Genomic DNA, 18,693 nt, shown 5'->3' with positions numbered 1-18,693 from the left:
GAAAAAAGGAACATCTCACTTCCTTTTATTTGTATGTTAACAAAAACAACATGAACGATAGAAGCTAACAACTAACCTCTAGCCATAAATTAGATAGTGCTTTCATATTTGCAAGGTTACAAGGAACCTTTGAGAGCATATTTCCATACCTACACATATAAGTAAGTAATTGCATTATAATGATATGAATATAAAAACTAAAAATGTAAAATGCATAAAGATACCAAAGTTCAATACATAGATGATGAAAAATGTTATTATATCATAAATGATTAAGAAAACTTAATTCAAGAAGATTTTATTCTATTTTTGAAATCATACATCAATGATTCTTTCACTCTATTAACAATAAAGACATGGAGACAGATCTACAATTTAGGATCATTTGGATTACTCACCCAAAAACAAAATAAGCTGAGAAGAGTTTTGGCTGTCTATAGATTTTGATGGATATTTGGAGGAATCAACAAGATCAACACAATGTTCCAACTGACTTCAGCAACAACAATAACACAATGCATCTTCAACACCAAGTCACTTTGGAAACTAAAGAAAACACACACACTTATACTGAGGGGTGAATCAGCATACAACAATTTCCATTTATTTAAACTTTAGCAATCACAAAACATTGATCAAAAGCATCCATACAAGTGAGATCTAACAGCAGTGAGCACAAGATGCACACACGATTTACATGGAAACCCTTACAGGAGAAAACCATGGCAAAATACTGCTTTTATATTTATCTTCTTACAAGCTTCGTAGACACCAATCCCCTTATCACCAGACTCCAATCCAGTAAGAGACTCCAATCTCTTTCGCAATAAGACTCCAGCCTTTGATCCCTTTACAACAGAATATGAATGAGGGAAAACTTCTTGATCAATAACGCTTCATAAATCTGCTCAAGATCTTCAAATCACCACAAGCAACTTTCATACAACTTGCACAAAATCATCCTCAGGATGAGATTAATTTAATCTCATAAATCTACTCACATAAGTGATATAAATATGCTGTAATAAGTCCTTATTTCTGCTCTTCATACATCAGAAAAATATGCTTGAATACATTTCACAAATATGCTCACATATGCTTCATAAATCTCTTTAAATCTTTTTTAGATCTGCTGTTATATCTTTCACACAAATTATAAGCCTGCTGGTGTGCTTATATTTTATCTTGTTTTCAACACTCACTTCATATTGTTCTCTTTATTTATTCTTGTTACCAAATCTGCAAACATTCTCCTTCCGAATCTTCACATATTCCTATTCATCAATCTTTTCATGTTCCTTAACATGAATCTTCATATATTTTCTTTATATCTGCATATATATTCTCATGTCTTTTCTGATGTAATTTTTGATATATCTTTAACTTACCACAATCTACTACAAAAAAAATTCTTCAAGATTTGCCCTAGATCTGCTTTGACTCTGTATAATATATCATTCCAAGCTTTGTAAAGAGATGCACTCTTTTAAATAGATACAATCCTTCGTTTAACATACTTCATATGAGAATAGGACAAAATAGGAATAAGACAAAATCCTTAGGAAAAAATAGGAATAAGACAAATTTTGTCTATATGAGGAATCGCACCACTTCAAAAAGAGTTGGCCTCACTTTCAAATCATTTTATTGTTTGAAATTCTTTAATCCACAATTTCACATGCTGCAACCATAATTAAATCTAAACTTAATCTTTCATATAATTTGCTCCATCTTACCAACGGTAGTTGCTGTTTCTTTATTATAAATTGCTGTCTACAAAATAAATAGATGCTTCTATATTTCTGCCTTGTAAAGGAGTCGCTGCTCTTACAATATAATCCTTAGTTGCTAAACCTTATGCTAATTAATCACTGTCAATCACTGCTGCTTGATCTCTTGGAGTCATATCATATCTTGGCCTTTCATTTGAATCAGGCTGAGCCATACACCACCTAAGACTTCTAGTCTTTCCTCTTTAGAACCAGATTAGCAGCATCCATGCTCTTGAAAATATGTAAATGTCTTTTCCATACTTGTTCATGATCTCTTATAACCTGAACAGCTTCAACACCAGACACATAGGTACAGTTCCAACAAGTAGCTAATATAGTTCCTCATCCTTCACATCAAATGGAAGATTCCCAATAAATACAGTCCTCCTTGTATCATAGATGAATAATTTCCATATGTAGTTATATTTTCAGAATAAGCTTGACTAATTTCAAGAATTAGTCTTCACAAGAATAATTCCCGTTAACTATAAAATCTTGCTCCACGATCTTATACATAATCTTGATGACATTGTGGCACCACATACTTGGATCTCTTCTTTGACATCAATGACAAACTTCTAATAATCTTGTCCATACATCAATGATACAATGCTTAGACAACGAAACCCTTCTTGAGATGGCTTTGACATCAATGACAACTAATCCAACAGCAACAATATCATATTTGGCAGCAAGCTACGTGTAACTTCAAGATCTTGTATTCACTTCAGCTGCAACATAACATCAGCCACAACAAGGATGGCTCTAGCAGCAAGACATGTTGACTATTGACAGAGATGATTTTGGTGGCATGCATTCCAGAGGACACCTGCTGTTGTCTTCTATCCAGATTGACTTCTTTAAGCTTCCAGTTGTCAACAAGGTCCTATAGTTTTCTCAATGGGCATCATCCTCCTGCGGTTATTTTATCAAACACTTGGCATTTATTGAAGCTTCATCTTGATTTACATTTGGGGTCAAACAAAGTTGAATAGAAGCATATCTTGGATAAAAACGGCCCAACATGAACTTGTTCATTATTATAGATGACCAAATTGTGTGCCATGATGAAATTATTCTTCCACATCATAATATGGCTTTAGGGCAAATGAATTGATCCCAAGACCTTTACAATAGGAAAACAGGGACAGAAGAAAATGGCCAGATCATTCTTGAAGGAGGATGTGCCCTTAATCATAGACAGTAGGGAATATTCTAACAGGAGAAGAACAAAACAACTGGGGACTGATTTTAAGAATGGGAAGTTGACCATCTAAAAAAGGCATTGAGAAAATGGGGGGGGGAATATAGAGACATGAAGAAGAAAGATAACCAGCGTTTCATCCACCTTATACAGAAGAATTGTCATATTCAATTTTCTATAAGTGTAAAAGTGTAGACATTATTCTAACAACACTGAATGACAGGTGAATCTAAGCACTGAATGGCAACTAAAGAAGAGGAGACATTACAGTCCTCCCATCCCGGGATTGCTTGTCCTCAAGCAACTGAAGAGCTGGATGTTGTAGAATAACTTCTCCTTCCCAATGGCATCCTCTATGGGCAAATCCTTCCATCTAATAAAAAATTCTCTGATCACCCTGTTCCTCAATGTCCTCTCCCGCCTATCCAAGACCTCAATTGGAACCATAACCAACTTCCCTTCCTCATCTAAGGGAGGTAACACTGAAGAAGTCACTGTGCCCTGTCCAATTGCCTTCTTGAGGCAAGATACATGAAAGACATCATGAATCCTGCTCTCTGGTGGAAGCTCAATCTCATATGCCACTTCCCCAACTCTCCTCAAAACACGGTACGGATCATAGAATCGGGGCTTGAGCTTCTCTGCCCCACTCATCTTCATAGAACTCTGTCGGTAAGGTTGGAGGCGCAAGAACACCATATCCCCAACCTCAAATGATCTCTCAATCCTATGGCGATCAGCATATAACTTTTGTTGATTCTGAGCTCGCTGGATGTTTTCCTTAAGTGCCTTAAGTATGTCTTGGCTCTCCTGAAGCCAATCATGTGCCAGTGGTGCTCTACTATCTCCAAGTGCCAAATCCATGAATGTCATAGCATCGTAACCATATAGTGCACGAAAAGGAGACATGTCAATAGACATATGATGTGTCGTGTTGTAGTAAACTCCCCCAAATATAACCAACAAACCCATGAACACTGCTGTCCTGACACATAGTTGTGTAAATACCCCTCAAGCCACTTGTTCACAATCTCAGTCTGTCCACGACTACATATATACAATCTATTTTTAGAAAAAAGTGACTTATTTAACTTTATATTATAAAGTTACTTTATTATTTCCACCAAAGTCATAAAATGACTAAGTCTAGGTCCCCTTTGGCTAGCAAATTCATCTCCGAACACCGAACTTCACCTATGGAGATGGATGACAGGTGAATCTGGGCACTGAATGGCAAATAAAGAAGAGGGGACATTACAATGTTGACCTAGGTAACTAAAAGTAGTTGTCATAGATAAATAAGATCATGTGATGACTAATCAATCTTCTAGAAGAACAACTAGGACCTAAGTAAACTTAAGTCATGTGAAGAAGTCCCCTTCTAGGAACTAGCGAAAAACTCTATGTAGAAGACCTTTACTAGGTTCAAAACCTTAATTACACCAATACCCACGCTTAAACAGCAACTTAGGGAGAAGACTATTATGCAACGATACAAGATTATTATGATGATTATGGGTCCCAGCTACTAGGTCATGTTAAGTAACCATGCACAATGCAAATGCAATCCTCGTAAATGGAGAAAAGTAGAAAACCCATTGGAACAAAATTCCTTTTTCCAAAAGAGAGAAAAGATACAATCAAGGATTTCATGGAGGACTCAATGATAACCCCCAAGAACTACATCCATCATGAAATAGATCCATCACAAATCCAATCAATCTCCCTTCATACAAAGGACACAAATAGAACTTGCAAAAAATACCTACTCCACTGGAAAGTACACTGCACCAACTTTCCAAAGATATATTGTTTTTGAAAAACCCACTCCATATGTGAAAGTTATGGCCCCCCTAAGCACCCATATGACCCTATCTGTCAAGCAAAAAAGAGTTCCGCCACCAGTAGAGTGGTGTGTGGGTGGTAGTGTGCTAAGTGTTAGATCACGTAGCTAGAAGAGAAGGGATGTAGGTGGTAGGGGTTTAAGGGTGCTTAATGCCTAGACCATGCTACGAGTGCCAAAGGTATCTACACCAAAACAAACACACACCCAAATACAATATGAGTGGGCCCTGAGTGCCTTAACCAATACAAACGACTATGAATGCACTAACCAAAAAAGATGTTAGCTATCCAAAGTAAATGTAAAGCACTTGCCAAACAATAAAAAACATTGCCAATAAAGTACTCAGGCTGACTATCAGGAGCCAATCAGAATGCAAAACGAATTGACAACTACAAAGTTGGTGGTATTGTTTACATACCCTATTATTTTAATTTTTGCTCGTAATGCTTTTATAAGAGAGGTCACAAGTTCAAATCCCACAAGGGGGTAAGGTATGTATGCCTCATTTGTAGTGCAGTTAGGTACCTCCCGCAAGGAGTACGAGGTAGTCCCATACTGTTGTAACCCATCTATACACCCATACATAGATGGCTGGCATCATGGACTATAAAACACATTATTATTATTACTTATACTGACCGATGAAATTTTTGAAATCAACTAAACAAATATTTCCAACCGACCATACAAAAAATAAAGCACAAAAATTAAAATATTTTTTTGACAAAAATAATATGTTTACCTTGCACTCAAGAGGCTGTATAGCCTGCCCTAGGCAAAAAAAATTGCCTCAAAAATAACCTTTCCAAAAATAGGCAAATTTATAGTCAAAATCATTGGTTCACCCCCCTGGATGCAACAAAAAAGACAATTTAGGCTCAAAATACTCTGAATAATCAAGTACCTCTTGGATCAAGCATCTTCAAACCCTACTTGAAACCCTTGTAGATTAGACAAAACATAACAAAATTTGACGAAACGAAAGGTAAACCTGACTTTTTCTCGGTTTCTCTTCCCCGAGAACCATTTCCTTCATCCTTGAGACCTCCAAAACCCCAATTCCTTCCACTTCCCCTTCAGCATTGAAGTTTCAAGATTGGCCTAACCTGGGTACCTAGTCCCCCAATCCCCCATTCCTCTTCTACCCCATCTCCCACTCTTTTCCATTATTCTTGTTAGTTTTTTGGCCTTTTTGTTCCAACGGTACTTGACATGCCATACACCCAATCCCTGACCCCCAAAACATCCCATATTTTGCATTGTTCACTCGTCCATCTACCCCAACAACTTCCAGGTCACCATTAAGGCTTCAATTTGATCTTTGCAACATTCCAAAGTCAATTCCCTACCTAGAAACACAATTCAATATCTTGGGCATGTTTTCATATATATTTTTCAAACCATGCCAATCCAATTCATTTTGGAAACATTGATGTCTTTGAAATTAAAAGGAGGTTAATATTGTAAGCGATAATTATAATGAAATGTCTCCATGATAGTTTGTGTATTTTTAAAGGAATCTTTGTAATGTCCCCTAATTAGTTATACTTTAAATTAACCTAAATTTGCCCAAATCTAAAATAGGTACTGAAGTTTATGGAGGTACCTTTGTATACTAGTTTCTTGCAACACAAAATTAGAGAGCACATACGAAGTAATACTTATAAACTGAGTCTTCGGACATGTAGTGTTGCGGTTAAAACACTTCGTTGGTGAAGCGGCCACCAAGGCTCAAATCCCTACTGGGCCTTTGTGCCTTCGTTGGGTCATTGTGCTCGCGGATTTGAACAAGTGAAGTGTGGGGATGAGGTCCCCCGTTTGTGGCCTCACTGGTTCATAGCTCTAGGTGAAAAGCATTTACCCCTTAAATAAATTAAAAAAATACTTATAAATTGAAACATATACTAATGAATTAGATTGAGTGATACAATTTTTTGATATATTGACTACTATTAGTATTATATTTACTAGATAAAATCAGATTGCAGGTTAGTTGCCATTCTTTATTATCCAAATCTTAGTGCACTAGGGTAGGATAGTTGGATAGGGTGTCCAAGAGATCCTCGACCCTAGGCCCAAGAACAGATGCTACATCCCTCTTGGCTCCATGTGGCAGGTGTTAAGCATCCATCATGGAGTGGCATACCCAGTGAGGTGTCCTATCACCGTTCCCCCTCATCACAACTACCTCCTCTCTTAAGCCCAAGAGCATATGCTATACCCCTCTTGGCTCCATGTGGCAGGTTTTAAGCATCCACTATGGAGTGGCATTCTTTGTAATGTCCCCTTCCTTGTGATGTTGCATTCAATGGTCCATTGGCCTATCTCGGAGACCCGTAGGCTATGTGGAAAGGTGAATTAAGGGTTCCCATGTTCCTTGGAGTTCCGACCAGACTTGTCAGGGGTGGAATGTGAGCTTACTATTTTTAGTAAGTTAGGGTTTTACTGTCAGGATGGTACAGAGTTGCTAAGCTCGCCAAGATCTTTCTCTGGTTGCGAAGACAACGATTTTTAGAGCATTATTTCATGACTTACTATTTTTAGTAAGTAGCAGTTTGGGGCATTCTATTTTTGGCAGTCCTGGATTTGGTCCTGTCCAAGCACAATTCAGTGATCCTCATTGCTCAGCCTCATCTGGATTCCATTAATAATCAGTACTGGAACTATAAGCAATTTAATTAAATATTATTCCTTATCCTAAGGTTATTATTTAATTATTTTATTACTTATTGATGCTATGGGAAATTGTGCAAAATATGATATTTTTCCTAAGTCATGCCTGGGCGATTTATTTGGAGATTAAAAGGAGACTTCATTCTTTATATTTTAAAAAAAGTTTATAATGCCAAAAATCGTGGCCCCTCTCCTTGGCGTGATTTTGACTTAGGAAAGTAGGCACCACTTTGGGTCCACCATGAAATGAAATGCAATTGGAATGAGGCGAAATTGGGAGGCAGTTTCATTTGAATTTCAGATTGGAAAAGCTATATAAACAGAGGTTGGGCTCCTCATTTGGGTATCCAGAGAAAATATATCGTTATGCTGTCGGAATGACTCCAGACATTCTTCGAGGGTGAATACCTCCTAGATCTTTCCTTCCGGTTTCAAGTGTGAGACATCACTCCTAGCTGTGGTGCATAGTTGTGAGCTTTTTGGTGATTTTTGGGTGTGTTGGTAAATATTTGTGTGCTGCTGGTTTTCTGGTGTTGCTGGTGTGCGCCGGCTGAAAGTGTATTTTGCTCGTAGCTGCCTGTGTGTTGAATGCATCATTCTAGGTGAGAGCTCGTTGGAAGCGTACCGGGGAGACGATGAGTCTCCTATATTGGCGTGGCATTTGGAGAACTCTCCAATTTTTAGTTGCAAATCGAACTATTCAGCAAAAACACCATTTCCAGAATTGCATTGGGATGCGTGCATTGCTGTTGGCGCTCTGCAGTTACAATTTCGAGGTATTGTTTTGTTTGCTTATGTCATACACTTCATTTGCTTCTGATTTGGCATGACTCTATGGGGTTTTGAGTGAGTTACAAGCAATTTAGTGGGTTTCGGGATGGCTGGTTCTGCGTTTTCCTTGTAATTGATTTCAAAACAGCAAGTAGTATTATTGGTTAGAATGTGTTAGTGAATCCATAAGATATGTACTTCACTCTATCTCCTTTCACATTTCTATCATTGTAAGAATTGCTTCAGTAGTACTGACCAATTCATTCTATGTTGTATTTCCCGTTGAACAAGTGGAAGAGGATGGCTTAGCCGCCTGTATGTTTGTAATTCAGTTTTGTCCTCCCACTGAGCAAGTGGTTGAGTGATATTGTCCTCCCGCTGAGATATGCGGTTGAGTGATAGTTTCATTTAAAAGTCCTCCCGCTGCATAAGCGGTAGAGTTATTTGGTTCTATTATGCTTTGTTGCCTTGGCTGGTTTACCGCCAAGTTTGTGTTCTTCATCCTGCTGAAAAGTGGAAGGGGTTGGCTTGCCGCCCAGTTTTGTAATTGCATTGTAATTTCCAGTGGATTAGAAAGCTAATGAACCCCTTGTCACCGTATGCTCTCACCTTCCCACATTGGGCTCTTGCTGATCAGAAAGTGGAAGGGTTACCTTTCAGTGGCATTGGAATTATATTTCCTAACTTTAACAGGTGCATTGTAATGTTGTTGTGCTTGAAATCCAAAAAAAAAATAAGAGGGAATTTTACAAGATCCCTTATATACAATGAGCAATCTTGTTTATGATATTCCAATGAAATTATATTTAACGTCCAATTCAGTCCATCACAGATATACAGTTACTATAACTGTTTATACTTAATATTGTTATCACAAGTTCCATTATATTATCTAAGTGCATTATATCAGGTTATCATCAATGCTTTATGTTAATAATATCTTGTTATCATCATTAGTCCTTTATTTGCTATCATTTCATTATAATTGTTATGTTGTCCCTTATATCATCAGCACTGCATTGAAATACGGTATTATTCCAGATTATAAACAGATTTTGGTGGTATTATCCATCCTTATATCATATTAATGTAATCTATCTTAATTAGGATCATATGTAGCAATTTAGTTTCAACCATATAAATGACTTTAAGATAGGAATATATCAGCTGTTACGCTCCAATGCTAAGTCAGAATGCTAAATCAGAATCCTCACATACCTGTTGCTGATCCTATTCGCTGTTAATCCTTGCCGGCAACCTCCCTATCTTACCCGATTCCCTTCTTCGATTCTTATTCCTGCAGATTGGTTCTCTGTTCTTTTCCTTCAATTGCTTGGAGGCTATTTATTCCCCTCCATTCATGGTGGAAGGCCACCAACAAATGGTCATGACTTTAGTGACAGCAACCCCTTTGAAAGGTCACTGCCTTTCCCTCAATTGTTATTGCTTGGTCGTGTCAATCATTATTGGTTGTTTGTTTAAGGATCCTATCACTAATTTAACTAATCATTCTTCAATCTGATTCTTCTTCCTTAAGGCAGCGATACCCTTAAATGCAATCATTATCGGTTGCTCATAATAAAACATGAATATATTCAAAACTCCTCTAACCAGAATATCGGAGGGAGATATGACAGTATGAACATTATAAGGTTTCGTATTAAGCATACATATTAAGTTCATTCCTATGCATACCACCAGGAACAAAAATGTTACTCCCTGTAACTTAATAACAGTTCTAATCTGAACTGATCGATGGTGATGTTACTAGATGCTTTGATTCCTTTCTTTATAACTCTCAATGTGAGGGAGAGGTCACACCTCTTCATCATGTATGCCCTTTGGCAAGAGACGCACCCTTTCACCATCAGCACTCTTTGAAAGAGTGCAACTCTTCATTATTTCTGCCCTTTGAAAGGGACACAACCTTTCACAATCAGATCTGCACTTCTTATTTAAGTCAGTTCTGCACTTCTGATTTCCCACATTATCCCCTCTGGAATGAGGCTCTCTTCTCCCTTTTATAACTCATATTTGGAAGAGTCACAACTTATCATTTCATGCCTTTTGCCCATTTACTAATTTAATTAATTTTTTTTATATATTTAATTATATTCTTTTATATTTTCATTTTAATTTTATTTTTATTCTTTTTAAATTTTAATTTTATTATTAATATTTAACATTAAATTCTATTTCAAAGTGGGGACATTACAATCTCTTAGTTGTATAGTCGTATCTAATGTTTCTTCTCTATCACATTTGTTGGCACAAGTGCAACACTGGATTTGACGAATGTAACAACATTCTAATGTATGTCAAGCCTTGTGATGGTCTCTTCCGTATTGTACACAGATTTATGCAATTTTTTAATAAATTAACAAAAATGTCTTGTTACTATTATTACAATCTTTGATGTATATAAGTGCATAGCCCATTATTCCTTTTGAATTCAATGTGATTTTCCTTTGATAGTTCGTGACTTTGACACCCAATGGACAAGCATCGAACTTGGAAATATATGACTCATCATATTCCTTTAAAAGCACAAATCAAAATCCAATAGTTTAGGATTAGAAGTAGGTTCCTTTGCAATTAATGATTCAACAAGTTTAAACAAGAAAAAGTTATTTGTGAGCCTTATCAACTTATCCATTTTAGTGAATAGTGTCCTTGTACCATCATCTTGTGTTTCTTGCAATGATGTTCTCATCAGCTAAATAAGAGGTCATACCGATGGTTGGTTTTTGTTTAGTGACAACCTTTGGAATCAAAACTTGCATTTGGGTATTACTACAATTTATTTATTAAATATTTATTTTTGAGCTGTTACAAAAGATCTTATCAAGCTCACCTCTAGGAACACCCTCCTAGATTAAGTTGAGCCCGAAATATAGGAGAGTCTACCCACTATAATCAATTGATCTTTAATCCTCCTAAGTCTATTGATGAAACCCCTAGAACAGCAATTCTAGGTTGCAGAGCAGTGGTTTTGGGACCCAATGAAAGAAGTAACGATAAGCAAGAATAGATCTACGAATTCTACAAAGAATGAGACACATGCAACACAACACAAGGGGTACTCTAAGAAAACTCTTTGCAAAAAAACCCAATATCAAAGGAGAAATCAATGAAGTAATCTCAACACCCAAATTACAATACAATATCTAAGTAGCAATCCCTTCAATCTATGTTTGAAGAAAATCTGGCAACATAACCCTACATATCTATAAGTGCATAATACCTCCATTCCAAGCATCTATTATAGGCCCAACCGAAAACCATGAACCAAATCAATAAGCCCAATTCAAGCACCCAAATTGGTCTTCCGAATTCCAACACCATTCTCATGGTGAGTCAACACGTTGAGAATAGCATGTAACTCTTGATAGTCATAGATTCCACCTACCAAAGCTAGGAACTCCATTTTTATCCATTCAAACCTCTTACAAGATACTCCTATGCATCATTCTTACACATCATAAACTAGTCAAAGGTCTTCCATGAATTTTCTAGTCTAAATTGTAATTCCCTATTACATGTTCTTAAACATCATAGATTATCTTACACATCTAACAATGTCATAGGTGCTCTTACACACATCATAAGAAAAATGCCATGTGGAGTAATATCTCATCCCCAAGAATCTTCGGATTTCTACAAAGTGGGGCAACCTTCTTTCATGCAGCTCAAAACACAACATATACAATATTTGAATAAATACAATATCTAACTAGATTTGCAAAATGTTCAGCACCTAATCCTACCATTTACACGTTTTTAAAGTCTTCTTTACAAATTCATGTGTTATGTAATATTAAAAAATTTGTCAAATCTCAAGTCCAAATCAAATATTGGACTCATCAAATTTTTGTTAAGTAGGTTTTTAAACCATGATTTAATATCTACACCAAACATTGCTCTAATAAAATCCATAGCATACACAGCTTCCTTCATAGTAGACTTACAGAAGAAACATATGCAATGACATTTTACAAGGGTTCTATTGTTCGGGACAATAGCATTTCAATAAATACTTGAAGATTTTGGAGTACGAATGTCATGTCCCCTTCTTAAAATTGACAATTTTGGTCAGATTTTGCGGCCAGAATATTGCTTTATTTGGGAAATTTTGGTGTTACTTTATGAGGCTGTCTAAATGATACTTTTTGGCTTATCTATTTAGTTACTCAAAAGGTACTTTATTTATTTGTTTTTTGGAGGGAAAAACAAAGTAAGGGCAGAAATAAAAATTCCTATTAAGGAAAAAGCTAGCACCCTCCTTTGGCATCCATTATCATTATCACAAATTCAATTTTCAAATTTAAATCTCAAGGGCGGAAACCCTTGGTTGTTGGCAATTCCGAGGGGCCGAAAACTCTCTTGGGGTCATTCTGAATTGGGGATGAAAGCTCTCAATTCTTCTTTATCTGCTAAATGCAAATTGTAAAGATGAATTTTGCAAACTTATGTCATTATTTGCTGCACCAAACTGAATCAGAAATAGGATCAGCTGCCACTATATGGTCAGTGATTTTGTGTTGCTGTTTCATATTTCCTGATAGATACTGTTGCTCAGCACCTTAGTTCTTGTTGCTGTTCATAATATACAGACTACTCATTGTTCTAATTTCGCTGAATTCTTGGTCCTGTTGTCCAGCACCACGTTTTATCTTTAATTTCAACTGCTCTGCATTATACGATGCTGTCTGTTGCAACCTAAATCTGAATAGTAATCTCAACAAATATTTCTACTTGACTAATGATTTGCAAAAAGAAAAAAATTATTGTTAAAAGCTGCCATTAGTTGAGGCACAAATATCATTTTAGTTTGCTGTCAAGGTTGTCAGGGTTAGGAATTTAAGAGGCCATTAAAATTCAGTTATTTATTACTTGAATCAGACCTGACATATCCATTTGTACTGATCGCTGCTTACCCCAGACATTGATTATTATGTTCAGATAGCAAGTGAAATTCAGAAATTAGATTTAGTTGAATACTAATAACTTCAGTATTTATTTTCGGTTTGCTTTCAATCATTCTCATAACCAAAAAAAATTTAAAACTATACATATTATTTTCAAAAAATCCTAAAAGCAATATTACAACCATAGAGAACAGCAAATTGTTAAAATATACACAATAGTTTAATCTCTTATTTTACACTGTTGAAAACTTGAATGTAAGAAGGAAAACAAACAATTAGAAGAAATTATCAAGAACCTTTACATATTAAACAAATAAATAACACAGAGCCATCCTCCCAAATGTTCTAATATTCTTTTCTCCAGCAATAAAATATTTACTTTTGATTATTTCTTTTGTTTTCAAAGTGGAGGATACAGTAACTCACAACCAAAAAGATTCAAGAGCTTGAAGTTCACCAATAGATTCTGATATACAAGAAATCTTGTTGTCAGCCAATGACAACTCCTTCAGCATTTTGAGAGAACCACAGTCAAGTGTTAATGCTTCCAATCGATTACCCTAAATGGTTAACAATTGCAAAAAAAAAAGTGTCAGGCAACAAGGACTACAAATATTTAGTTGACTACTACTCAACAAAGAATACATGAATTATAAGCAGTAAAATGGAAAATATGGACAATTTCCAAGAAAATAAATAATAGTCAAAAGAATTGACTAAATCATCTTAAAGCCTTTTCAAAAATCTAGTACTGTTCCCATGGAAAATAGTTACTATTCTACATGACCATTGATAAAATATTTCATTAAGTTACATCATGAAAATTGACCACATAAATATTAACAAGATATTCATTGATAAAATAAGGAGTGAGAGCTTTCTTATATAGGTTTACAATGAAGGGCGACAAGCCACTTAATGAATGTGGGATAAAAAAGGAAAAAAATAAAGCAGAAAGAATATTCTAAAGTCAATCATAAAGTTAAAACAACTTTATTAAAACATATGCATAAAAGCTAATCAACGATTACTAAATAATAATTACTTTAACACCCTCCCTTAATGGTCAATCTATTAACCACACCAAGCTCATCCCAAAATTTTACAAATTTGTCAGCACCCAATGACTTGATAAGAATGCCTGTACTTCGGTTGATTGTTGGACAATTCTACAGCATAACTGAAATATTCTAACTCTATTTTCTGATCAAACGCAGTTTCCTCTTATCAAATTTATTTATTAAATTGTACATGCACTCTATGTTTATTCAAAAATCAAATGACTTTGGGACAGGCACAAACTAAATTCAATTGCATTTATTGAACTCATTCATCTCATATTCGATACAAATTAACCATATCGCTGAAACACATGCATGGACTAAGGAATTTATTTCATACCCGGATCAACCTGGTTGCTAAACCAAATCGAAAGTTTGTCCTGACTCCTTACTGCTGATCACCTTTGCTCAGAATTGGTTTCTCACAGCTGCAACTCAGATTGACAGTCTGCCTTGCATCTGAAACTATTCACTGTAGGATTTCTCGGCTCTGGACTATCTTCTTGCAGACCCTACAAATGTTGGCCATGCATCACACAAAAAGCTGCCCCTTTTACTTCCATGAATTGATATTATTGAAAGGCTTTGATTGCGATTTCACTAGGATGATGAGCCGCTGGTAGTATTGATTCCTCTGTGCATCACTGAAGATTGAATCGAACATATGCTGGGGGTTTCATCCCAACATACAGACCAGGGGTCTCAACCTGGAGAGCACTATCAAGCTCAATGGGAGAATAAATAAAAATAAACAAGCTCCATGAATGCTTCCTTAGCATCCAACCATTTTATAAATTCAATCCATCCAAAAAGCCATCGGATCTTCTCGAAGGTTCCAAAAATCACGTTTTTGGACAAGCTTATGATATTAATATTAAATGTTTGTTAGACCCCATGAATAGCCGCCTAGGCACAATAACATTATAATTTATTAGGTCCCCCTTTTTAATGTTCAAGTGAGCCTTAATAATAATTTTGCCAAAAGAGCTTTTTATTGGCCCACACTCACATATTCCCTTTAATTATTTCATAACTCTAACCCAGGGAATAGAATAGCCTAGAGTTTGACAACCAAATGACTGTCAGGGAATTGGGGACATTACAATAACAGATCCATTTTCTAAAAGTTGTCTAATGAAGAGACATCAGAACTTTCTCTCCATATTAAATCCAGGATTTGATAATCTAGCTAGAGTATGCATAAATGCACTTGGTAAATTTCCATTAATATGATCCACTACAATATTATATTTTCCTGCTATATGTTGGACTTCATTTTGAACTAATTGAGATAAGCTTGCCATCTCACACATTTATCTCGACCATCTCTCCTGCCATGATATTTTTCTTTGAATGTGAGAAACCTATTGCACTATGTTCGAAGATGAATGTTTAAGATGCATGAGTTTTAAACAAAGCTTCTTCAAACATTTTATAAATCCATGGATATCTTTGTCTAAAGAAATCCATCGTTTTAAATTTTAATCATTAGAGAAGATTCCACTTGCATATTCAGAAACAAGCTCTTTCTTATCTATGATATAGACAAGAAATCCTTCCAATGCAGTATCTGAAACATCTGTACATAATACAATTTCATCAGTTGTAGGCACATGTAGACATGGGAGATTACTTATCCTATTTTGAATTTGCTTGACAGCAACAGTACGGATCTCATACCAATTGTTCTTTCTTCATTTGAACTTCAAGACAAAATTAATCAATTAGTACATTATTAAAACTTTTTATTAATGTGGGGACAAAAAAAACTAATGCGGTTTTTGCTGTAGCATCTTTAGCAGGCCACCAGTCTGCTGTGATTCCACAAAAATGTTTACAAGTCTAGCAATGTGAACAACATCCATTTGCTCCAAGTTACCAACTGTTATGAAAGTATTGATCCATGTTAGGAAATGTTCAATTATCATCAATGTTAAGATAACAGGCTTGTACAGGAAAATTTCTTGTCATCATAAATAAGAAATTGGTACTGCAGATTTAGACAGTTCTTTCTCATATTAATGAAAAATTTCAGACAATTTGACATCAGTGGAAATAGTTGAGATTTTCTTTGTTTCTATTCCAACCAGTCGAGACTGGTTGCAAACTCTTGTAGTTTAGAATTTTGAAATAACAGTACGGAACTCATCACCCAAACTATGGATATTATTAAGAGCTTGATCTGATTTGACTATAACCTCTGAGATTTCTTTCTTGATAGCTAAAATATTTGAGCTGTTATCGATAACAATATTTCCCACTTTTGAAAATTCAAATTGTCTATACTATGTCTAATGTACAAAATATCTTTACACATATCATCTAGATTTTCTTGCAAATGGTCACAAAATCTAGAGATAATTTATGTGTTTGAACTAAATCAAAAGCAGACTCTTTTTCTTTCTCTTTTGCAGGCTAGAAATCATACTGAAACATATATTCAGATCCATCATGAGCTTTTATAATTTCCTCTGTTTTGTACAAAGAAACTTCTATGTCTTTCTACTATTCCATTGTATTTTCTCTACATAGACTTCGAATCATTCTGCAAAGTCAGACATTTGTTTCTTTGGCCTTACCTTTGTGTTTTAAAGATTGATCAAGACCCTAGTTTATATGTTCATATTCAACTTCAACAAAAAGCTATATTTTTCTTCTACTTGAAGAAGCAGAACCCAGTCTTTCTCTAAATGAAGATCGTGCAGGATGAATAGATCCACAAAAGGATTTGTATTTACATGTGGTTTAAAGGACACTTTAGGAAAAAATGACAATCTGGTTTCCTCTAACAGTATGGACTGGTATATTGGCTTCTATAAGTTTGTCGGACACGTTTTGCATCCAGTAAGTCTCCATCCTACAAAGATGTTAACTGCATTAGCATGCCTCTTCTATAACAACACCATTTAAGGCTTTTGTGTATGTAAGTCCTGAGATTTTCGGGTGGTTGGCCTTGTTCAAACTATATGAGTATTTTAATAGACATATACTTGAACTTTCCAAACATATTTAATCCATATAAAGACAAAAAGATTCCTTAACAATCAAGGAACCCATGCTATGAATTTAGGACAGATTTCACATGGTTCACCCAATGCAGGCTACATCCAAAGAGAAATAGTCCTCCACTTTTTTTTTATTACCTACTGAAGAGAAAACTACAATCTGATGATTTTTCATATTCCAAAGCCACTTATTTATCAAGTCTTTTTTGGTGGTTTGCAAAGGTCGGTTTCCATCCAAAAATAATAGCCAACTCCTTTATTAAATAATGGGCAACTTTTGCTTCAGGGGCACTGCCCTAGAGTCCCCCTGCACTCCCTCGTCAATTGATTTGAGGGGAAAATGTGGCTAACAAAGTAACCAAAATTTAATCCCAATAGCATTATCAAATGCCACATAACAACACACTCCCCACCACCAAAGGTCACTATATCAAAGTAAGGTACTCCATGAATCAATCTTGCTAGTGTTGAAGTGACGTGATTCTCCTGAATCTATGTACCAAGCAAATCACTCAGATTGATATGTTGGTCTTTTGACCATAAATGCATAGAAGTTTGACTCCTTTAAATGCTCTATGATATGATACTTTTTTTGAGGCCATTTCTAGTTGAATTTTAAATCAGCCAACCATTTTTCTACAATACTTCTTCATATAACCCATCTTACCACAATAATGATATGTGATGTTCTTCAAGTTCTTTGATGCATCATCATTGTTGTCTTCTCCTTCCTCTTGTAACCATTGTCTTTGGCATTGTCTTTCGTTACAAATGCCTATTATGCACCCTCTATATCACTCCTATTGGATTGTGTCATATATATGTCCTATTGTAAGTGCTTATTGCATAGTTCTTCAAACTTCAAGTCAGACTTCGTAGAGGTGATATTGAGTCTCTTAATAAAATGTTTATAAGCACATGGTAGCTTTTCAACATGAGTACCACCATGACCACTTCCATTTTTCTGCCAATAGCTAATAACTAATCTCAGATGTCCTTGATCTTGAGTAAATGCTCCTACTAGGACAATTTCCCAACCATTGTGATAAAAAATAGCATATTCTTCAAAAAAAAAGGCTCTATGAAGTCTCATGTAAATCTCACAAATGCTTCCGATGTCACAAAAGTTTGTGCCCTTGTTGAGCTATCAACTCAGCAACCTTGTGAAACATGGAAACAACCAGAAGTGTGGGACCTTGCGCAAGGGGGTTGAATCTCCGAAGAAGGCCAGCTTCCTTCTCAATCCAAGTGCAGGTGTTGAACCAACTCAACACTCCAAATTCTACTTCTAAACCTACCCTAACAGCTTGCTGAGGAAAAGGGAAGAAAGAAATGCAAAAAATGAAAGGAGGTGATGCACCAAGATACAAAGAATCAATTGAAATACCCAGGAGATGCACAAAATTTAGTTGCATGAATGGCCCCAAACAAAT

At 35.7% G+C, this 18,693-nt stretch overlaps 1 protein-coding gene across 5 annotated transcripts in view; it reads right to left on the bottom strand.

Annotated features, from left to right (window-relative positions):
- Positions 1-18,693, bottom strand: part of LOC131032188 (uncharacterized) — a 129,753-nt gene that overhangs the window by 42,861 nt on the left and 68,199 nt on the right. For all 5 annotated transcript variants that reach the window (XM_057963128.2, XM_057963129.2, XM_057963126.2 and 2 more), the window contains exons 8-9: positions 13,621-13,754; positions 77-149 (exon numbers count right to left, since the gene is read on the bottom strand). In XM_057963128.2, the coding sequence (XP_057819111.2) occupies positions 77-149; positions 13,621-13,754 (207 nt within the window). The remainder of the gene's footprint in view (positions 1-76; positions 150-13,620; positions 13,755-18,693) is intronic.

This window comes from Cryptomeria japonica, chromosome 4 (genome assembly GCF_030272615.1).
Source record: "Cryptomeria japonica chromosome 4, Sugi_1.0, whole genome shotgun sequence".
NCBI lineage: Eukaryota > Viridiplantae > Streptophyta > Pinopsida > Cupressales > Cupressaceae > Cryptomeria > Cryptomeria japonica.
This window is presented reverse-complemented; position numbering and strand designations above follow the sequence as displayed.